General features: G+C 43.9%; 1 protein-coding gene across 2 annotated transcripts in view; it reads left to right on the top strand.

The window, feature by feature from the left end:
• Positions 1 to 24704, top strand: part of bean1 (brain expressed, associated with NEDD4, 1) — a 45218-nt gene that overhangs the window by 15620 nt on the left and 4894 nt on the right. For both annotated transcript variants that reach the window (XM_019274523.2, XM_019274522.2), the window contains 2 exons: positions 15324 to 15527; positions 15651 to 15792. In XM_019274523.2, the coding sequence (XP_019130068.1) occupies positions 15324 to 15527; positions 15651 to 15792 (346 nt within the window). The remainder of the gene's footprint in view (positions 1 to 15323; positions 15528 to 15650; positions 15793 to 24704) is intronic.

Below are 24704 nucleotides of genomic sequence, written 5' to 3'. Positions count from 1 at the left end.
TGTTAGCTCAGTCTGTTAGCTGCTGTTAGCTCAGTCTGTTAGCTGCTGTTAGCTCATGTTAGCTCAGTCTGTTAGCTGCTGTTAGCTCAGTCTGTTAGCCAGTTTGTAAATACTGTTGTAGCATTTGTACCACAGGCGTTTTGGACCACTGTGAAGAAGAAGAAGAAGAAGAAGAAGAAGAGGTTTACAGGCCCAGCAGTCAGCAGCTTCTATGGACATGATGGCAGAGGAGAAGAGAGTGAAGAGGACGCTGACGGAGGAAGCTAAGAAGAGAAAAGGAGAGAGTGAGCGAGCAAGAAGCCGCCGGACAAGAGTAAATGTGGGACTGACTTTTAGTGGCTGATCAGAAGTAATGTAATCAGAAGAAATACTCGAGTACAGCTGGACATAGTTACCACATTGCGATGACACTACAACAAATTTTGCAACAAATTCCAAAAACACAAATATCTATGCAGTGTTGAGATGTGTGTGTGTGTGTGTGTGTGTGTGTGTGTCTCATATCTCTGCTAAAGATAAAGGCTAAACACAATCTACATATTAGAGCAGCGGCGTGTGCGTGGCATCAGATCTGAAATGGAATCTCCGTCTGTTCCCCCTCGCTGCACACATCTTCCCTCCATCTATCAGCGCCGCCACGCCGCCACGCCTCGCCTTCCCGCCACCGAGCCATCAATCATCACATTCCCATGCTTTATGGAAATGGGAGGGGAAAACTTCATTTAACGGCATTTTACCTTCTATCTCCTCCACCTATCTCTCTTTGACTGTCCATGCATCCATCCATCCATCCATCTGTCCGTCTGAGTCCAATCTAGTCACAGTGTAAGGTCGTTTATTTAAATCTATTTAAATGGATATGAGCCGTGCGCGTATGCAGAGAGATTTCACGGCCCAGCAGGTCAGTAAATACCAAGGCTGTTCCAGCTCACTAACCCCCATCAGGGCCCATAGACAATTAATACACACCACAGGTGGTCAAGGTTGTGTGTGTGTACCTGCATTTAAATCTATCTATCTATCTATCTATCTATCTATCTATCTATCTATCTATCTATCTATCTATCTATCTATCTATCTATCTATCTATCTGTGAGTTGATGAAGCACAGGTGCAATAAAATAAAAGGAAGGATGAGATGTAGATGAAACCAGGAAAAAGAGATGGACAGCAGCGAGGAATGGGTGTCGCTCTCGAGGGAGGAGGAGAGGGAAATTGAGGGAGGTGGCTTGGAACGTTTGAGAGAATAAGAAAAAAAGAGGAGAGGAGGAAGGAGAAGTGAAGGGTAAATGTCTTTTGGTGCCAATATTGACTAACACCGCCTCCCTTTGACTGCAGCCTCTTCAGTTCATTAGCTCTGTCATTTAGAAATGGACTGCTCAGTGTCACCGTGGACGGATGGACGGATGGACGGATGGACGGATGGACGGATGTGTATCAAACATCAAATGACCCGTTGTTATAGTTTATTTTTTAATATTTGAAGCAGATGGATTGTTGGGAGCGCTCTGCTGAGCTAAAAGCTGACTGCAGGGTCAGTCCTGAAATAAATATGACCATAGAAAAACCTCTTTGTGTTTGTCAGCAAGTGGCTTCAGTACTTCAGGTCTAATTGAACATGTGATATACAATGTTAGAAGGTTTCCTGATGCTAAACTACTGTACCTGAAACATGTTACAGAGCAACAACAACAACAACAACAACAACAACAACAACAACAGCTGATATCAGTGCCTAGTCCAGCAGCAGTCAGCCCAGAACCAGAACCAGAACCAGACCCAGCAGCAGCTGATCTCACTGCCTAGTCCAGCAGCAGTCAGCCCAGCTCGGCGTCTGTCTTTCAGCCTTTTATTTCACCAAGCTCTCACCAACCACTAAAAGTCAGTCCCACATTTACTCTTGTCCGGCGGCTTCTTGCTCGCTCACTCTCTCCTTTTCTCTTCTTAGCTTCCTCCGTCAGCGTCCTCTTCACTCTCTTCTCCTCTGCCATCATGTCCATAGAAGCTGCTGACTGCCTCTTCTTCTTCTTCTTCTTCTTCTTCTTCTTCTTCACAGTGGTCCAAAACGCCTGTGGTACAAACGCTACAACAGTATTTACAAACTGGCTAACAGACTGAGCTAACATGAGTTAACAGCAGCTAACAGACTGAGCTGACATGAGCTAACAGCAGCTACAGCTGTCAGCAGTTTACACCAATGACTAAAAGTCAGTCTCACATTGACTCTTGCCTCGTGGGTTCGTGTTCATAAATCACATGTACATACTGTAATCATAGGGCACAGCACCATACTGTAATTTTAGAGTATTGTTGTGGTTGGATTACTGTGAAAACACTTGTTGTATCATCATATTGTAATTTCACATTGACATACTGTATGTTCACTGTAATATTGTGTGTGTTTCACCTCTTCCTCTGCTCTACACCTCTATTTCATTATCTCCTCTCGCTCTCCTCCACCTTTTCCTCACTGGTCATGATCGCCTACAGGAGGGTGAAGCAGAGTCCTGTAATTCATCATAATTCAGAAGGTGGAGGTCTGTTTGAAACGGACTGCTCCAGTTGCTTTTAGCCACAGGCGCTTACTGGTTTGGGTGTAATCCTCTGGTCGGTGATCTGACAGATCGTCTGATAGGTCGGCAGATGTGTGTGTCAGTGACGGTCTCTCTTTGTTATTGGACGGGCCATGATGCCGTGATTTTGCTCAGATTTTCTCCTGTAACTTCAGGTCCAAAAGGTCGGAGTGTGTTGGGTATTCAAACCTGCAGACCGGCACGATGATGTAAAGGAAATATTCAAACGTTAAAGCCTGGAGTTTGCTCGTTAGCTTGTAGTGAAATCTACTTGCAGCTGTTGACGAGCAGGTGCATCGGAGACTTCCTGTGGTCTGATTGTGTCGATGCACAGAGAAAACACAGAGAATAAAAATGTGTTTCTATTTTTAAAAGTACAGATAAATCACTCCGTCTCTCTGAACCCTGCTGTATATCCTCCTGTGATTGGTCGGTGACCTCTGCAAATCCAGCCTTGATTGATCAATAAACACCTCAGATCGAGCCATGATTGGCCGGTGCCAATGAAACGCCACTGCTGATTGGTGAATGAGCCTCACGGATTCGACTCCAAATGGCCGGGGAGCATTTTAAATCCGGCTATGATTGGTTAATCAAGTCTTCAGCTGAGCAGAAAATATCCTCGACTGACGCACACACACTTCCCAGCGACGCCGTGTGTGCCCGTACATGTACACGCTCGACCATCTCCTCCGAGACCATCCGGTAAAATACGCCGTGTGACCAGAGAGTGTGAGGCTCAGATGTTTTTGGTGACAATGTGACTAATTTCCTTTTTCCTGCCATGTCACAACACAACAGAGCTCCCAGAGAACCACGTGGATCTGAATATTTCTGATTTTATCAAACACTCCATGCTTCATGCACTGACACAGTGAACAGTTATAACACTTGACGTTCATCTGAGGAGGTCGGACTTGTGTTGTCTCTTCATTTCCTTTGAGGAAAATCAGTAATCCCAGGAGGTCCATTCAGAATAACAGATATGTCAGGTAGACAGTGATCCACACTGACCTGTGATCAGGTGTTACGTCACCGTTTTTTTGTGGTTGTGTTGCCGTAATGGGAACAGCGCCTTTGCGCGCACACTGTTTGCGTGTGTAGGCAGGGCCCGTGGTGAGTTTGAGTCCAGGGCCCCTGGCAAGTTTGTGTCCGGGGCCCGTGGCGAGTTTGTGTCCGAGGCCCGTGGCGAGTTTGAGTCCGGGGCCGTGGTGAGTTTGTGTCTGGGGCCCGTGGTGAGTTTGTGTCCGGGGCCCGTGGCGAGTTTGAGTCCGGGGCCGTGGTGAGTTTGTGTCTGGGGCCCGTGGTGAGTTTGAGTCCAGGGCCTGTGGCGAGTTTGAGTCCGGGGCCCGTGGCGAGTTTGAGTCCGGGGCCCGTGGTGGGTTTAAGTCCAGGGCCTGTGGCGAGTTTGTGTCCAGGGCCCGTGGTGAGTTTGTGTCCAGGGCCCGTGGCGAGTTTGTGTCCAGGGCCCGTGGCGAGTTTGTGTCCGAGGCCCGTGGCGAGTTTGAGTCCAGGGCCTGTGGCGAGTTTGTGTCCGAGGCCCGTGGTGAGTTTGAGTCCAGGGCCCGTGGTGAATTTAAGTCCAGGGCCCGTGGCGAGTTTGTGTCCAGGGCCCGTGGTGAGTTTGTGTCCAGGGCGGTGGTCATGATAATCCGTCTGTGCACTTACTGACGAACACCATGCTGCTGAACACAGCAGACAGTCGTATTTATTTCAGGATGACTTCACTCAGGTGAATGTGACCCTGCAGTCAGTCTCCCAAACAATCGATCTGCTCATGTCAAACAAAGACAGAACCCAGCATGAGGTCTGAATCCTCTTGTTTTGTCCCTGTTAGAAGAGTTTCCTCATGTGAATGCTCGCTCTGTGTGATGTCTTCATCTATCCTCATTGTGTATCTGCTGACGAAGCATAAACTCAGAACAAAAATAGAAAGATCTCATGTTATAAAACCTCATTCTGCTGCGTCATGACTCCCCATAATTCAGGAGTCCTGACGTCGTCTCAATTAGGTCTAATTAGCGGGTCGGTGGTTGTTTTGTTGAGATCCAAATAATTGACAACAACAACGAGCGATGGTCGGAGGTTGAACGAGTGAGGAAGAAAAAGGGGTGGATGATTAAAGGAGGGGAAAGGAGGAATGTGGGCCAGCAGGGTGCGATAATCTGTCTCTCTGCCATCGAGCCCACATGGGAGAGAGAGAGAGACGAAGAGAGGGAGAGATTAAGGGGCTGCGTGATGTATTCTGACCCACATTCACGCTGATGGTTTGTGACCCACATACTACCTCATCTAAATACACATCCTAATTTGATATGGATACGTGTGTGTGGACACACTGCAGTGTAACGATGTTAGAGGTTAAACCTCATTGTAGATCGATGCCAGTACGCTCTGAGGTTTCACTGTCAGCTCGGCTCGGCTCGGCTCAGCTCGGCTCGGCTCAGCTCGGTGGATGACATTTGATTTTTTTACTGAATGAAAGAGCTGCTACATTCAGACAAGCACAAAGTGTGCAGATACCATCAGAAACTCTTGAATAGAAGCTAGAATGAGTAAAAAAGTGACGGGTCTTGGTGATAATATCAGTCGTTGTTTGTTTACACTCGTCCTGATGTACTGACGGAGGTGTGAGGAGGTGAGGAAAGGATGTGAGGAAAGGATGTGAGGAACGGGGTGAACGTGGGGGTTCATCTGTTTAGGTTCATATTTGTGCTCTATAGTCTTTGTTGTTTGTTCTGCAATTCTTTGTAGACGATTCATGTGTCTATGTGCTTGTTTCACGTGTTTTTGTGTGTCCTTGTGTCAGTTTTGTGCATTTTTTTTGGTCAATTTAGATATTTTCGTGGTAATTTTATGTCTTTGTGCTCGTTTTGTGTCTTTTTGTGGCTGTTTTAAACGTTTTTGCATCTCTTTGCATCCGTGGTTTGTCTTGTTGTGGACGTGTACAATCTCATAGACATTGTTTGGTGTCTCTTTGTGCTTATTGTTTGTGTCTTTGTGTGTCTTTGTGGGCGTGCTTCTGGTTAGATTTCAAAGAACCCTGCTACCCTCTGCTATGCAAGCTTACCAAGCTGCAGTTTTGTGTGTAGCTGCTGTCTGTCAACATCCAATATCACCTATGATTTGACTTTTTACCGGGAGTCAGCAATGTGTGTGTGTGTGTGTGTGTGTGTGTGTGGTCTCGACCTCTCATCGTCACGCCGTTCATACCGCTGCACCTGTCACTCACCCTGATGAGCTGTCAGCCTTGAACCAGCATCAGGCCTGAGGACTTCTTCATGTCTCGTGTTGACCTCGCTGCAGACAAATCTTTTCTTCATGCTTTCACTATGATCGTTGCTCCTCTGTGAAGTTGTTGGACTCTTTTAGTACCTGGGCCTGAGCCGAGCAGAAACTAAACACTGCAGACTGCTGATTGGTTGGCAGGTGTGCAGACGGGAACTCTTCATGGAGACTACGTACAGGTCTTAAACAGTATGTAGTGACACATCCGTCTGACAGGATCTTTGGTTCTGGTTTGGTTCTGTTGTTGTTTGACTCAGTGACATCACTTTCGGGTGTGGTCACAGGTGCAGCAGAGGTGAAACAGATCCCTATTGTTGTGTTGGGTTTTTACTGCTGTGTTCAGGGCCTCCTCCTCCTCCTCCTCCTCCTCCTCCTCCCACTCTTCCTGCTTCAGTGCTAATGCGACATGATGATTTAGGGCCAGCGTCCTCCCTCCTCCTCCAACACCGGAGCCCTCCTGGCAACAGTTCAATACAACAACAGGGAGGATCAGAGAGAGGAGAGGAAGGGGAACAGCGAGATAGCAATGAAACGGAGGCAGAGATGTTCTCCGTGAGCCCTCTGCTGTCCTTCGACCAGGTTGGAGGAAGGTTGTTCCACAAATGAGGAGATAACATCCGTCACTTTGTGTCCCGACTTCCTCTTCTGCAAATCAAGATACCGTGCATGTTTTACTGTCAGACCTGATACTCTCAAGATCCCCTGACACGTGTTAAGTTAAGAATGTTTAAAGGTAAAAGGAGGATTTGTTGTTGACTGTTGTCCAAACTACGACTGTCCATCTTCAGGATCTTCAGCCAAACCAGCTGTTTGATGAGGAAACACAAGAACAGGCTAATTAAAACGTACAAATACAACATTCTGTCCACACACTCATCTATTTTTATCTTGTTCATACTTTGAGTGTATTTTTAAATGTGCATTGTTTCCCCTCTCCTTTTGTGGGACAGTCTTTCTTCAGTGTCCTGTCTTTGTCTTTTTCACGCTTGTTTTCTGCTTCACCTGTTTAGTTAATTAGTTAATTAGTTCTCTTGTATTGAGTCCATGAGTTTCACTTCTCCAGTTCTGTTATAAAAATCTGAATTAAAAGTTAAAAGAGCAGACTGAGCTGAGGTGACCTCCGAGGCCTTTGGGTGCAGGTTCTGTAGGGGGTGAGTTCTGAGATATGGAGAGGTTTCTAGACAATCAGGAGGATTTTGAAGTTGATCCTGAAGTGAAGTCGATGTGGTGATGCTGAAATCGGGGCGATGTGCAAAGCTGCAGCGCTTTGTTGAAGAGGTGTTACAGGAGGAGTTACAGCAGCCAGGCCTCACATTAAGTTTGTTGTTTTACTTTGACTCTTTGTGATTTTGTGTTGCTACCTTTTGTCCGTCCTGCCTTCCTGTTCACTCTTTGCTTTTGTCTTTTACTAAACAGAAGCTTCATCAGACTGACAGGTACACTCGCTGCATGTTCAACAGAAGCAGTCTGCTGTGTTTTCTCTGAGTCTTTGTGAAAGGGATATTTTTAGCATTAGGACTGCTCACGTGTCAGAAAAGGAGGAGCAGCATTGTTTCTGCAAGCGGTGGAATATCTCCGGTATCCCGAGGGGGGCTCGGAGACTCGAGGTCATCCTGCTGCTTCTGATGCTGAACACACACTTTAAAGTAAAACATGCCCTGAGAAAACACAGGGTGTATTCTCATCAACACACTCGTAGGGCTGAAGAATGGAATTATAGGTTCAGCAGGCGCTAAAGATTCAAGACAGAGCGGCTCGCCACCTAAAAGTCATCTAATCTTCCCCTGACGAGAATCTATGAACATACAGGGGTTTGTATGGACGTATACATAGATGAATGTTTTGTATGCAAAGTTAGGTGGATGGAGGGATAAGAGAAGAGACGTATAGATGGATGGATGGAGTTTAGAGATGGACTGGTGTCGCCCCAGTGGCTCCTGTATTTGAACCAAACTCTCTCGTCTAAACAATCATACATAATATTCTAATGGAACAATAACAACCAGCTGAGAGGTTAGTTAGCGTCAGTCTGTTACTGTCGTCCGGTCAGATTCATTCTGAGGGAGGAACTACAGCCATGACCCAGCCGAGTCCCTGCAGACCTGGGTGTGAAAAGTCTCCAAACATTCAGTCAGTCTATAACAATGAACAACGTTTGGAAGACCCAAAGATGTTTAGTGCCAACGTGCCAGACTTGAATGCAGACAAAAACCTTCTGTCTGATTAGCAAAGAAACAACGTGCGGTACACAGAAGTTTTCGGACTCGTGACAGACAAGAACACCAGGTGACCAGTCCAGCAGAGCCTGGACCATGGACCAGTCCAGCAGAGCCTGGGCCATGGACCAGTCCAGCAGAGCCTGGGCCCCTCTCTGTAAGCAATACAGCTAATATCATCCCCATGTCGCTTCATCAGTCATGTTTTATTTGGTGCTCATGCAGCCCATTAAACTGTCATCAGGATACAAAAATATAGAAGATGCTGAAAGGACGCAAGCGGTTATTTATCTGTGGTATTCGTGTGATTTGATGCCTCCAGTGTCAGAGTGTAATCCCACTGTGGTGTACTCAAGTATTTCTTCTGATTACAGCAGCAGCTGATATCACTGCCTAGTCCAGCAGCAGTCAGCCCAGCTCGGCGTCTGTCTTTCAGCCTTTTATTTCACCAAGCTCTCACCAACCACTAAAAGTCAGTCCCACATTTACTCTTGTCCGGCGGCTTCTTGCTCGCTCACTCTCTCCTTTTCTCTTCTTAGCTTCCTCCGTCAGCGTCCTCTTCACTCTCTTCTCCTCTGCCATCATGTCCATAGAGGCTGCTGAGCCTGGTTACCTCTTCTTCTTCTTCCTGGTAGTCCATAACACCTGTTGGTACAAACACTCAGTTGTACCCGTCGCTCTGAGCTCACCGCCAAGCTGACGAACTGGGCTAACAGCAGCTACAGCTGTCAGCAGTTTACTTCACTGTCCATCATAAACTCTGTAAATCACAGAGAGTTGAGGCGGAAAGTTCTGATGTTGCTTCGACAGCTTTAAAGTTCAGTTCAACGTGTTCACATATTTGAATCTTTTAGAGTCGTAGATATAAAAGCGATGCACCAGAAAGAAGATAAAATCTCTCGTCTCTTTTTATGAAGCCTCAACTCAACCTGATGCCACAGACGTCTTTCAGGGCCAAGAGAGTCCAGACGAGAACAAAAAACATCTGCTTCCTTTTCCTGGACTTAAAGAAATAAATGTTTTAATGTCGACAGAATGTTCAAAGTTTGAGAAACGGCCGCACGCTGTGCTGGAGAATCTTCTTCGATACCACTTAGACTGATTGCTTTAAAACATCCAGCTGTGCGCTCAGAGACAGCAATGATGTTAATGCATCCTAATGAGCTTTACTGCTCTAACTGCATTGATACTGATTGTTATATGCAACCGTCCTAATTAGCCTCCAGTGTCAAATGTGATAAATGTTGTCCATTAGCTAATTAGTCTTTGAAGATTGGATTTGACTCACTTTAAGTTTCTTAACAAACAGACTTGAGATAATCAGTCACCTCGTATTAGTTTTCCTACAGTGCACTGTAAAAAATGAAAAGTTTGTATTGTACAGTGCAGTGCAGAGTCCTGACCTCGAGGAGGACGCTGAAATCTCAGGAGGGGTGTGTGTAGATACATGTGTGTGTATCAAAAGAGGAAACGTGTGCAGTGGTTTGTTGAGGCTCTGAATGTTCTCGTGAAGTGCAGCCTGAAAACATGGAAAGAAAGGGAAAGACGAAGGGTTGAAGAAGGATGGAAGACGGAGAGACGGACTCTCACGGTGTGTCTTTTATGAATCAATCACACCTGCATGGACTGAATGTTCGAGTCTCTGCACATGCATGTCCAGACTGTAGCAAGAAATGTAAAGACCTTTAAGACTCTAAGTAAAAATGGTGCACGCTCCTTTAGAGGACCGGTGTGAAGGATCTCGCGGTGTAGTGGCTGACTCCATGGCGGTTCAAAGTCCCAAACACAACAATTCTTATTTTCTGCTCATTAAACTCTAATGAATGTTATTAATGTTATATTCCACTGGGCCGTTAGCACTGCAGTTATTCACGTTTGTCCCTCCTGGAAAATCAACATCGATGCCAGTGTTGGCGTAAATCGAGTTTGTTGTCGTCTCTTATTGAACATTCTGCCAGGACGAGGTCTTTCTGCCTCGATGTACCGTCAGCCGGCACTATGGTATATTTCATACTGAAGAGAAGGTGGCTGTAACTCATAACGACAAGCTGTCAGCTTGAATCTGAGTGGCCGCTTGATGCTTCTCTATAATGTATGCAGCTAATGTACAAAGTGAAGCTGCGTACGCAGCAGCAGTCAGTATCACAGGCTCTTAACCTTTATAGCTTGTGACACCCAAAAATAAATGACTGGAGAATGAGTGAATCCCCAAAACACACACACACACACACACACACACACACACACACACACACACACACACACACACACACACACACACACACACACACAAACAACTCAATTTTACAATTTTAAAATCGTATACAAAAATCTAAGATTACAGACACTGGCTGTAAATTAACAAGCAAACTGTTATTTTAACCATCGTGCCAATAATGACAAATTATATATTTGTATATTATTCACACAGTATTTTCCTGCTTTTAAAATTCATACAAATTAATGTAAAATTACAAATAATTTAATTTGTAGCTTAGTTTTTATCTTTGTAATTAGTGTTGTCACTTTATTCAAGGTGTTTGATCGTAATACAGTGGTCCCTCGTTTATCTAAAAATAACCCGCAATAAACGAAATCCGCAAAGTAATCTTTATTTTTTACAATTATTATCCATGTTTTAAGGCCGTAAACCCCTAACCACACACTTTTATTCACTTTTCTCAGACAGGCATTAACATTTTCTCACATTTCTCTCTTATTTAAACTCTCAAAGTTCAAACTTTGGCAGATTTAACAGAAATAAGTACAATACTGTATTAGTAAATGAAACCAAAGATCCAAACCTGTTTTCAAGCCCAAACATTTTTAACAGATTTAATTTTAATGATCAATCTACGAGGTTTGACACATAAGAAATTATTACAGTAACTCTGCCTTTTCCCTTGCAGCTCGTTTGCAGTCGATTGAACATTTCTGTAAATCTGGCTCGCCGAACGCATTTTGTACAGTACTCCCTTAGCCAATCAGGACGCAGAACACAATGTGCGTTCATACTGTACAGTACGCTGTAAAAAAAGCTAAATTACACTAAAAAAATCTGCGAAACAGCGAGAGGTGAAAGGTGAACTGCGTTATAGTGACAACTGTAATTTGAGAATATCTGTAAAATAACAGCGTGTCTATGTCTAAGTATTTAGTTTGGCAGCCTCTGCTCACAGTCATTTGACTGTTTTGTCTTGATAAACCATATCAGTGTGTATAAGCTCTCAAAGTCATGGCTGTATTACTCAAACTATTATTTCATCTTGTCGCGCGTACCTGTTTTTCTCTGCTTAAGTTGCAGCTGAAACCAGAGAAACGTTGAGATGTGTCATCTCTATCAGGACGTAGAAGATGCAGCCACAGTGTGAAAAACTTCACGTATGTTTAAAGGCAGCAAACGAACACTGGGCTCAGAGCCGGTGTCAGCTTCAGGATTCTGAAGTGGCTTTTTGTAACACACTGTGGTGTGCAGGCTGTTCAACAGTGAGCTTTAGTGACAAGCTGTCAAAGTGAATTACCTCTGTTGCCGTTTCATTATATATGAACATATATATATATATATATCTCTAATGCAGGAGACCTGCTGATGTGCCTCTGAGCAAGACGCTCCGTAACAAGCACGGGACATTGGTATTTTTGTGATTTAGCAGCCCAGTTTTATTTCACCAACAACTCTTCTTAGCTTCCTCCGTCAGCGTCCTCTTCACTCTCTGCTCCTCTGCCATCATGTCCATAGAAGCTGCTGAGCCTGGTTACCTCCTCTTCTTCTTCCTGGTCGTCCATAACGCCTGTTGGTACAAACACTCAGTTCGTTAACTCAGACGAACTGAGCTAACAGCAGCTACAGCTGTCAGCAGTTTACTTCACTGTCCGTCAGGAAACTCTGTAAATCACAGAGAGTTGAGGCAGAAAGTTCTGGCCAAAAACACTAACATCAGCTAACAGACTGAGCTAACATGAGCTAACAGCAGCTAACAGACTGAGCTAACATGATCTAACAGCAGCTACAGCTGTCAGCAGTTTACTTCACTGTCCGTCATAAACTCTGTAAATCACAGAGAGTTGAGGCGGAAAGTTCTGGCCAAAAACAAACATACAAACACTGCTCTGAGTTCACAGCCCGGCTAACAAACTGAGCTGAACAGCAGCTACAGTTTACTTCACTGTCCATCAGGAAGAATCAGAGTTTTGAGTAGCTTCTTTTCTCGTGTGTTTTTTCGTGGTGACCTTCATGTCCAGCCTTTAAACTGAAGACGTGTCTCCTCTTGTCTTCACGCTGTAGCTGCTGTTCTGTCACTCGATGTCGATGAAGGACAGATAACACATGACGCCGTGCTGCGCAGAAGATTTATGACGTGTGTTCTTGAGATTTATGGTTTTCCCTCTGTTCATTTACACTGATTTATGTCACGCGATGGGCATGCAGTGCTAATATTTTTACACTCAGACACACACAGATATAAACTACATTTCTCTCCTCTTTCACTGCTTTCACTCTGCAGCTGGGTCCAGTCCCCTCAGGGTTTTAAATGTAACACTATCACCATTTATTACAGTCCTTCCCTCTCTCCGTCTTTATCTCTCTCTGTTTCTTCTGTGTCTGTCCTCTCTCTTTGTTTGTGTATCTTAAGTTCTCCTCCTCCGTGGTCTTAAGTCACATCGAAGTGGAGAGAATAGTTTTGAATCTTACAGGGCGAGGAGCTCGTACAGAAGCTTCGGTTACATTACGTGTCCGTAAAAACACATGAGATAAAGTCTGTCCGTCAGTTCAGCATCAATATAATCCACAAAGATAAACTGTGTGTCTGTACAAACGCAACAACTCTATGCCAGCGTTATTTTCCTGTTAGATAAGCGTTATTTTAGTGTTAGACCAACATGAAGGTTTCTCAGTAAAATAAGAGCGACACGGCAAATTAAACCCGACTCTAAACTCTGCCGCCTGTTCGACTGACTGCATCGACCTTCTGGTAATATCACACATGTTTTGATATTTCCATGATGATACAAACAGGGGACACAGTGCAGTCCAGTTTGTGTCGGCAGACCCAAATAAATGATGAACCAAAGAAACAAATCATAATCCACTCTGACTTAAGAAACGGAGCTTGTAGAAGCCTTGAATAAGGAGGACTGGATTCAAAGTATTAAAGTTTAAGTTGAATTTATTATTCTTGTACAAGAAGGAGCGTTTAACAGTGCAACACACAGAGAAAAGGTTCCTCGAGGAGCTTTAACCGTTTTCTTAAAGTGGGCTGTGTCAGACACCTCCACACTGATAATTTCCTTTTTTGGTTTTCTGCTTGTAATGAACATCATGTTTCTTGTCCTGATATTGCTACAACATAACATGTTGTCCGATCTTGCCATACAGTATCTGCTTCTTAAGACATTATTTGGTAATATTTAAGCACACACAGCACTTCTTTAGTGAAAGGTTGTGTTTATTATCAATAAACCAAAACCTTTTCACTTTGTACACCTGCCATGGCCCTCTCTCTGTGACTTAACGTAGAGCTTCATGAAGTAGAATATTGGCCTCTGAACATCACAACTTTTGTACTTTTGCTGGTATTTTTAAATTTTAAACTGATGTTGATGCCAGATGAAAACTCAGAGGATCATCTGACAGGTATGAAGATATTTCACAGTGGTGGACAGAGGAGAAGATTATTAGGAGTTTGTCTGTGTGTGATGTTACAGAGGAGTGAGCTTTATCTGAATTTAAATCTATATAATTATAGATTTCCCTGTGAATTCTCTGCGGAGAGAACAAGAGAAAATGAAGTTTATGAAGAAGAGATGAGAGGCGAAATGAAATGAAGAGAAAATCACGTTAGCAGAGGGAGACGGAGGAGAAGAAGTGTGTGAGAGGAGGAGAGAGAGTCTGCTGGGAATCGTTGGGGTGACAGAACATTTTCCTCTTCTCGGGAATCTGTGAAACCAAATTACTGTAGAACAGAGTCAGACGCTCAGGAGTGAGCCACAGAGAAGCAGAGAGACAGAAATGAAAATGATATTATGAGTGTAAATCATTTCAAATGTTTCTCCTGATTCATGTTCAGAGCTGTGAGGAAGCAGCAGGAAACATGTCGTCCAGCTCAACGTCACAGATGTTGGAAGCCCTGTGAAACGTTTTCAAGACAGATACAAACATTTCACTGTGTTTCATTCAGAACACTGTAAATATAAAGATATCTGTGCTGAGCCGGGTTACATTACCCGCTACCAGCAGCTAACAGACTGAGCTAACAGCAGCTAACAGACTGAGCTAACAGCAGCTAACAGCAGCTACAGCTGTCAGCAGTTTACTTCACTGTCCATCATAAACTCTGTAAATCACAGAGAGTTGAGGCGGAGCAGCCGGAGGACATCAGAGGGAAAACCAGAAAACATTTCCTCCATAAAATATGATCCAGTTTCACCAGAATCAGTGAAATAGTTGCTGCTGTGTGACTTAGTGCCGCAAAGCGTTACGTACTTCTCCCGACCCGGAGCCCAAAGTTACATAGTGTGAGAACAGACGTACGAATGACAGAGACACCGTTCACCTGATCACAGGTCAGTGTGGGTCACCTGATCACAGGTCAGTGTGGGTCACCTGATCACAGGTCAGTGTGGGTCAACAGGATGTAGAATCTGATATTACAGGATTAACTTTGTGCCAGTGATGAACCTCCTGATTTTAGTGCATTTAAATCTAGAGAGTCACATGACATGACGTCCAAAACTGGAACATGCAGCTCCATGTAGCATTACACACACACACACAGTGTGTTAGACAGAGGCTGAGCAAACAGACAGATGAGACACTGAACAGAACCCGAGGGGAACAGGATCATCCTGTAATCTAATGATGAAGATGACTGACTGTGTGTGTGTGTGTGTGTGTGTGTGTGTGTGTGTGTATGGCTCTAATTATCTGTCACACACTGAAATGGAATAAGTCCTCGATGATACAATGGCAGCTGTTATGTAACGCGACCCCATGGTGCGATAAAGAGATGGATACATGTAACAGATTTAGAGTTTAATAATTAGTTTATCCTGGATGAAATCATAAAACTTAAAACTTTAAGTTTGAACAAAGTAAAAAACCAAAAAGTTTCTCATCTTTTAACTTTCTGTGAGTGTAAATATTTAAAATCAAAACTCAAGGTTTCAACCAGAATATAAATATTTAATATATTTAATTTTAAATTGGTCCAAACACACACTCAGCACCTCCTCTGTCTCCCTGCAGTGAGCTCCAACCAGAGCCATGGGGAGTACCCAGACTGCCGCAGTGAGAGGGAGTCGGGAGGGGAGGCGTCTCTCCTGGTGTCTCCGCTGGTGGTGGCGGGGATCGTTATAGGTCTGGTCCTCTTCCTCTCCTGCGTCACCATCATCGTCGGCAGCCTGCGCAAAGACAGTCGACTCCGAAACCCGCACCTCCGAGCCAGCTACGGTCAGTCTGAGACCAAACGTCCAGCTCACGTGTATTTAACTACTGTTCACTATCAGAGCCCAGAGTTACAGACGTAGACGTACGAATGACAGACGTTCACGTGTCTTTATCTGTCCTCTGCAGGTCTGGACGGATTTTCCTATGGAGGTTCAGTCGGAGAGCTGAGATCGACCTGCTTAGAAGACTTTCCTCCTGGTTTAGACTTTGACTCGTACAGAGAGACTCTGTCACAAGTCAACAACCTGTACCCGGACTCACCGCCGCGGTAAGTGCATGTGTGATCTGCAGGGGTGTCACGGTACACACAAGTCACGGTTCGGTACGTACCTCGGTATGGGGGTCACGGTTCGGTACGTACCTCGGTATGGGGGTCACGGTTCGGTACGTACCTCGATATGGGGGTCACGGTTCGGTATGTACCTCGATATGGGGGTCACGTTTCGGTACGTACCTCGGTATGGGGGTCATGTTTCGGTACGTACCTCGGTATGGGGGTCATGTTTCGGTACGTACCTCGGTATGGGGGTCACGATTCGGTACGTACCTCGGTATGGGGGTCATGTTTCGGTACGTTCCTCGGTATGGGGGTCATGTTTCGGTACGTACCTCGGTATGGGGGTCACGGTTCGGTACGTACCTCGGTATGGGGGTCACGTTTCGGTACAACGGGAACAGACAGCAACTGACTGCAACATTTTATAAAAGTGACAAATAAATGGAATAAAACATAAAACAAATGTGTTAATACATCTGTTTTATGTTTTATTCTCCTCTGCTACGCCAGCTGCTTCTGTGATGTCAGTGTTAGTGTCAACAGGCGGCATAAAAGCAGCGGGGATAAGTTGCTGCACCAAAGACGTTTTTGTCCTCGCACCAGTGACAGATATGTCGGGGTGATGCCGTCTCCTGCGCCTCCTCCACACTTTCCATCGCTTTTCTTCTTCTTCTGTAAGGACTGTTTCTGGCAGCTTTTAGGCTCGTTACCGCCTGGATTAAAGTGAGGACTCGACTTTTTAAAAACTCAGACGTATTCGTCGTATGACTGCGTGCACCGAACCGTGACGCCCGAACCGTGACGGTTCAGGACAAATACAAGTACCGTTACACCCCTGGTGATCTGTGGTAGTTTTGTTGTTGTGGTTTCATTTCCAATGAGACCGTGTTGATGTTGGACAAACGTTTTCGCTGGAGCTGAAGTTTCAGAAAAGGATGACGGGCTGTCGTCATCCACCACCACAGTTTGTTTAAAGCACCAGCCACTCGAACGTTTCTGTCAAATGTCAGAGAGAAAACCTGCCTGAGCGTTCAGCCCCCCGCTGAGGTCAGTCCACTCGGTTTGACCCTTCCTCTGTGATAATTCATTTATCTGGGAGCGCTGCTACCTTTGCTGCCCTTTGAGATAGTGCAAGCATGAGTGTGTGTGTGTGTGTGTGTGTGTGTGTGTGTGTGAATAGGAGAAGGAAAGAGCTCCTAAAGGCCAATGTCATGGTGTTTTTGATCTAAATGTCAGCTGGTCTAATTGGCAACTTTAATAATTCACATACATCCCTCCCCTGCAGTGTGTGTGTGTGTGTGTGTGTGTGTGTGTGTGTGTGTGCGCTCTGCCTTAAAAACATTCACTCTCTTTACCTCGAATGAATCGATCACAGGTTGGATAGTATCTTATCTTTTCTATTTATTCATTAAAACAGAGACTTGGACGATATTGATCGCAGCTTTCCGATGTCCCGGGTCACGAGTCGGACTTACAGCAGCTCTGGGTAGAAACTCGTATTTCTGCAATTCGTTGTTAACGGTCAAACTGTGAGCAGCCCAGCTTGGCTCCTGTCCTTGAACTCATTGAGATTGAGCCAGAATCTGAAAGTGAAACACTTTCAACCCGTCGATCATTAGAATTAAACTTCTGTTGTTTGTCTTTAACACCATTAATGCCTTGCCCCCCTGTTACTTGTCAGAGATTTTAACTCCTCACAGTTGTGCAGAGCCCTGCGCTCTTTGAGGTCCCTAGATCGTGAGGCGATCGTTCTTTTGCCGTTGCTGCTCCCAGACTGTGGAACAAACGGCATTTGTACCACTGCTGACCTCAGCCTTTTTAAATCGAAGCTTCAGACTCACTGCTTTAGATTGGCGTTTTATTCCGTCGGGCAGTGCCGTTCCTCAGGTGTACTCAGTCTGTCTTTTTACGTATTTCTGGAAGGTTTTTTGTACACGTTATGTATTGTTTTATGGCTTTGTTGTAAAGCCCTTTGGGTACCGTCTGGCTTTTGTAAAGGGCCTTACAAATAAACTTGATTTGATCCACAAAGCTTGATCTTTAAACGTATCTCATGTTAGTGCTGCGTTCAGAGAAACTAAACTCTGTTGCTGTTCCTCGGGAGTCTGAAGTCAGGTTTCCATCCAAATGTAGCAGAAAATCTTCCACCACATCCATCGTGTGACTCGGACTTGGCTCGTGGACATTCAAACAGTTGGTCTTGCTAATTCTCCAATCAGGTGCCGTTAAATCATTGCAGGAGAAGAGGATGCAACAAGACGACTGTGTTTCTGTTATCAGTGCTGGATTCAATCACACATTCATCATGTTGAACCCGAGGTTGCAGGTCTCTGCTTGGGGTGCGTCCTCGTAACAAAGACAAAGTGCGTGATCCTGGACGATGCATCATGTGTGGAGGTCACACCTGGCGAGCAGCAGCAGGGTTCAGTTTTTTTGCTGTGGTGTTTAAATGATGCTCGATGCTGCAGGGCATAATGTGGGCCAAGAAAACCACCAGACGCCGGATGGATCCATTCATAATGTTTATGAAAAACTGTATCCAGGAGAACTCGCAGTGTTTGTCTTCAGCAGAAACAGCAGAGAGCTGCAGGAAAACACAAAGACAAAGAAGAGGGGCGCGAGCTGGCTACGTCAGTGCTTTGGCAGGGAGGCAGAGAGTTCTGGACAGTCTGTGTGCGAGCCGGACTCTCTGGCCCGGATGATGGGACAGCAGCCAACACACATATACACACTCATAAATGCACACAAACACACATTCAGACAGACACACATACATACAAGCTGCACTTTACCATAACACTGACGCGTCGTGGTTTGGTACCCGGTCAACAGGCAGGTAGATGCAGTCATGTGATGGTCCTGCAGGCTGTGTGTGTGTGTGTCTGTGTGTGTGTGTGTGTGTGTAGCCACAGATGGTTGAGGGAAACTCAGAGAACTCAGATCAACAGCTCACCTACTGAGACTGTGAACGCAACGCTTCCGACACACACACACACACACACTCACGGATCAGTAGCTCACCTGCGGAGGCTGAAAGCTTCTGCTTCCTCTCAGGGAGAAGCTGGGCAAGCTTTGGCATGCACACACACACACACACACACACACACACACACACACACACACACACTTTGTAATATCAGGCAACAAGAAGAGGAAAACTGTCACAGAGAGTTTACAAAGATGTGTTGACAGCTACATTCTATGATTAAACAGCGTTAATTGATTTTAGTTGAACACTTGTAAACACAACACTAACATACAGTATTATATGTTATATAAAGTTATAGCGAGCATGAGACACAGCAATAGTAGCGTTCATTATGATGAATACAGTCCAATATACAGCAGCTTGTTTCGTCGTTCCATGAGTGCTGAACTACATGTATCACTTCAAAGCTGTTCTAATATTAACATTACATTCATCTATGTTAGATTTAAACAAAGTTAATCTCCACAGGTGGTTTAAACCCACGCATCAACTATGTCCTGCTGTTAGAAACTGATTATCTGATGATAAACCCGATCAACCAACGTCAGACAACCTCATCATACTTAACAGTTACCTAGAGTTTCTGCAACGTTGAGAAAATGTTCAGAAAATTAGCAGTTTGAATGAAACTAAAGCTCCTAAAGACTTGAAGATGTTTTTAGACATTCACTGCTGATCATTCCGTGTTGTGCTTTTTTATCCCCTTTGCTTATTCACCTTATCGGTTTTAATTCACTTTTAACATTTGAGTTGTTTTATTGTTGCAGTTTGTTATTTTGGTTTTAATTTTTAACTCTTCTGTTGCTTAAAACACAGGTCAGTTTGTCTATTTCTGTCTTTATTCTGCTGCGTGAAGCAAGAGTTTGAGTGTTATAAAAATCAGGGTTACACAGCTAGTTAGATGTTTTAACTTATACGATGTTTGTTCTTTTTGGTTACATGTCTTGAAGGCACTTCCATTTATTAATGTTTTACTGAGACTGGCAGGGTAAGGTTCAAGGTAAAGTTCAGGTTAATGTATGAACAGAGGGATTCCAGAATAAAATGAGTCAGGGACAGGTCAGAGAGGTGACATCTAGATTGGGGACATACTGGCTACTGATTAGGAGATATGTTGAAGAAAGCTGTTTAGATGCTATACAGTGGTCCCTCGTTTATCGCGGGGGATACGTTCTAAAAATAACCCGCAATAAACGAAATCTGCGAAGTAAGTTTTACAATTATTCTACATGTTTTAAGGCCGTAAAACCCCTAACCACACACCTTTATACACCTTTTCACACACATTTTGTACAGTACTCACTTAGTTAATCAGGACGCTGAACACATGTGCGGTTCTCCCTTAGACAATTTAGGACGCAGAACACAATGCGCGTTCATACTGTACAGTACGCTGTAAAAAAAAGCATGCAAAATTACGCTAAGAAAATCCGCGAAACAGCGAGTCCGCGAAAAGTGAACCGCGATATAGTGAGGGACGACTGTATATGCAAATTATCTGTTAATAATTTACAGGGGTTGAGACAGCCCATTTTTAGGAAAATGTATAAGAACCAACAGTTAGAGTTCCTCGAGGAGCCTTTTCTCTGTAACCCCTTTAGTGTGTTGCACTGTGAAACGCTCCTTCTTGTACAAGAACAATAAATTCAACTTAAACTTTGATACTTTTTTTTCTTTAAGATTCCCGTAACATTGAGTTTAGAAGACGTCAAATATCAGCTCGCTGACAGACGTTAACGAATGTGATAAACTTTACATGTAAAGCTGCTGTCTGCTGACCTGGACTCCGCCTGACAACCAGCACTTTGTTTGGGGAAAATAAAAACTGTGTTTCTGTACAAATTTGACATTGTGGATTGAAGAACTCTCTACCAGCATTATTTCAGTATTAGACTAACGTTACTTGAGTGTTAGACTAGCGTTATTTTAGTGTTAGACTAGCGTTATTGTAGTGTAGGAATGAGGTGAACCGTTTTAAACCTACAGCTCAATCAAAGCTGTGCTGATATTCAGTATAACAGCACTCCTTACCGTGTGATATGGCTTTAATAGTCAAACTTACACTTATATATTACACTTTAGTTGCCATGTTCACTATTAGTGTCTAACATTGTCTCTCTGCTGTTTGGTGCTGCACAGGTAGCTTCATCAGAGCTCGTTTGCTGCCTGTTGCTGCTGCAAAGCGAGGCTGTAAAAACGAGCTTGCAGTCTTATGATGACATGAGTTTTTCAAGACACACAGTGCGCTGCTTTCCTGACCTATCACAAGATTTCACCTGCTCAGCGGCCTCGTTGAATGACGGCAATAATCAGCTTGTATCTTGCTGCCTTGTCACGCTGTCTGACACCAATGGTCAGTGTCACTGACAGAGATGAGAAGGGTGCACTGAGGTCACGACGTCTCACAGCAGTTCGTAACGCCGAGTCAGTGAACGGTGAAAGCTTTGGAGAAAGGAGAACACCAGACAGGAAGGATGAAGCTCGATGACTGAACAACAACAGGAGACATGCAACCTCTGTTTCTGATCTGCCAAGTGTCATTTAAAGCTTTATTTGAAATGCATCTCATGAGCTGCTTAAGAAATGAGATCCACACACACACACACAGCATCTATACGGTCCTCTTGCTCCACAGGCGAGTTCTTCTCACAGTGGTAAAGAGGACGGACGTGCCAGCTTTACACATGCTCACACTCACACAGAGACCATATGCTCTATGCTGTAGCTCGAGTTGTCCGGCGTCCAGCTCTGTAGAGCGTCACTACCAAAGCATGAAGACATGCCAGAGGTCCTCCCCTCCTCCATGACCTGCTCGTATCTGACTTACTTCCTTTTGTATCGTCACAAATCTGCATTCAAGTTTCAGCAACGATACGAAGAAATCAGTAGAACGCGTCTTTCAACCACTGAAAGTCAGCCCCACATTTACTCTTGTCCGGCGGCTTCTTCTTCCTTTAATTAAAATCACCCTGCCACTGTGCACAAACATTTGTTAATCGCTAATTTATTCATGTGACACGTCTGGATCTGGAGACAGATAAAGACAGACACCCAGCATGTGTCTCAGAGGGGTCGTATTATCTACACTCAGCCACACCTAGCTCACACACACAGAGGTGTAAAACACACATTCATTATGTAGTGTGGCATTTCTGCAGACACACAGCAGAAGGCTGCAGAGGAGCTGAGGAGCTTAGAACCCCTGAGAGACCAAAGACCCGGAGAGTGTTCCAACACCTCCCAAACACCCCGGACCTCCAATTTTCACCTCAACATGCCGTGACATGAACGTTGGTCAGTAAACAATGAGAAGACTGTAACTCCTACCCATCCTCTGGTTTGTGTGCATGTGTTAACAACCAAGCAAGCAGCAACCTCTGTGGCTGGTGCTGAGGCTGGCTCCAGAAGTGAGTCAGTCTCTGTCCTTGCTTGACCTTACAGCGTTCTCCATTCTTTTCTCCGCCTACAAACTCATCCGGTAAATGTTAAGTTGCAGCTTTGGTGTTTTCTTTTGTTTTTTTTAGAGACGGGGGCAGAGAACGGGAGATAATTAAGACTATTTCTTCTGCATCACAGGCAGCTTTTAGTGTGGTTATCATACGAGGTGGCGGTTAAATCCCTTTCTGCTCTCCTCTAATAGGGGCAGATAGAGACAGTAAATGAACTGTGGCTGTACTACAAGTACCCTGGGAGCTGGACAATTAAGAGTACTGTGAGCACACACACACAAACACACATCAGCAGTATTTTTTGTCCCATTTCTTCGAGTGCGAGAAACAGGAGCTGCGGCACACACACATATTATATAACACCATTAAACAACATGTAAACTACTGTTGGCAAACAGGAGTTACTTGCAATCTAATATCAGCTAACAGGCCAGAAAGCTAATATTTATTTTCTGTGATCTGACACTAACACGGACAATTACTTTTCCATTTGTTGCACTTTATTTAAGGTAACTTGTTCTTGTATATACCTATATATATATATATCTTAGGGCTGTCATCGATTAAAAAAAAATTAACTAATTAATCGCAAAAATTTCTGTAATTAATCGCGATTATCACGATTAATCTATCAATAAATATATCAATACATTAAATGCATTTTTCTGAGACTGAAGCTTATAATGAATTTTATTTATGTAAAATGATCAAATTAATGTAGAATAAACACAGAGAAAGTTATTTAATTCATTCATTTTATTGGCTTAAGGTGCACATATGCACAGTGCAAACAGAAAAAACCAGAATGAGGTAAATATACTGACGAGAGTGTCACACTCCTGTAGTGTAGACTGGGTGTTTTGCTTGAGGTGATATGTTAAAGTTGTGTTACTTCGTGGAGTTGATTTAATTCGGCTTTGCAAACTGTGCAAATTGGCCTTGTTTTGTCCAACAAGCCGTCGGGCAACTTTTTAAATGAAATGTTCCCCCTAAAAGTCCGTCCTTATCCATCTTTTCGCCATAGACTCTCCTTTAGTTAGGATAGATCATAGACATATATACATAGACTCTCCTTTAGTTAGGATAGATCATAGACATATACACATAGACTCTCCTTTAGTTGGATAGATCATAGACATATACATAGACTCTCCTTTAGTTAGGATAGATCATAGACATATACACATAGACGCCTCATGAGCGGGTTGGTCCGTTTGTTGCGATACGTTAACAAGTCCGCCAATTGGATGTGGCAGATCTGCCCGAAAAACTAATACAAGCAGGGCGGTTTTAGCTGTGGGCAATGTGGGCGACCGCCCAGGGCGCAGTCTCCGTGAGGGCTTTAAGTTAATGCCCATTCACACACACACACTAATATATCTGGGAACAAAGCTCTACTTTGCCACATCCAAAATGGCGGCCGCCACCGGAAGTAAACAAACCGCGTTAATTGCGTTAATTTTTTCTAACGCGTTAATTCTTTAAAATTAATCGACAAAATTAACGCGTTAAATTTTGACAGCCACTAATATAATATATATTATATATATATATATATATATATATATATATATATATATATATATATGAAATTGCCAAACCATAACAGTAAGTAAAACTCATGGACATGACTGTGTTTTCTTGAGTGCAGAAATCTTTATTTAAGCAACATTATTAAGCAAATTTATACAGAATAATGTAGTATTTTATTATTAGAGATTGTAATTGTACGTAAAACACTGTAATATATACATATACATAAAAATATTTTTATTTTTTTAAATTTTTTTTCTCAATTGAATTGAACGAGATGGGAAACCCCAACAAACATGTACTGTGACTGGATGGTAAAGTCAAGAAAGTACAGGTTTTTTTTAATCTCGATGGTTGATCGAGAAGGGAAAACCGGAGCGACCCGGAGAAAAAACCTGACAAAACATGTACTGTGACCGGTGGTAAAGTCAAGAAAGTACAGGTTTTTTTTTTCTCATCGATTTGATCGGAAGGGAAAACCGGAGCGACCCGGAGAAAAAACCCTGACAAAACTGTACTGTGACTGGATGGTAAAGTCAAGAAAGTACAGGTTTTTTTTTCTCGATCGATTTGATCGAGAAGGGAAAACCGGGCGACCCGGAGAAAAAACCCACAAACATGTACTGTGACGGATGGTAAAGTCAAGAAAGTAACAGGTTTTTTTAATCTCGATCGATTTGATCGAGAAGGGAAAACCGGAGCGACCCGGAGAAAAACCCTGACAAACATGTACTGTGACCGGATGGTAAAGTCAAGAAGTACGGTTTTTTTATCTCTCGATTTGTCGAAAGGAAAACCGGAGCGACCCGGAGAAAAAAACCCAACAAACATGTACTGTGACCGAGGTAAAGTCAAAAATACAGGTTTTTTTTAATCTCGATCGATTGATCGGAAGGGAAAACCGGAGCGACCCGGAGGAAAAACCCTGACAA

The sequence above is a fragment of the Larimichthys crocea genome, unplaced genomic scaffold (genome assembly GCF_000972845.2).
Source record: "Larimichthys crocea isolate SSNF unplaced genomic scaffold, L_crocea_2.0 scaffold146, whole genome shotgun sequence".
Classification (NCBI taxonomy): Eukaryota; Metazoa; Chordata; class Actinopteri; family Sciaenidae; genus Larimichthys; species Larimichthys crocea.
The sequence above is the reverse complement of the archived record's forward strand: the minus strand, read 5'-3'. Positions and strand labels throughout refer to the sequence as shown.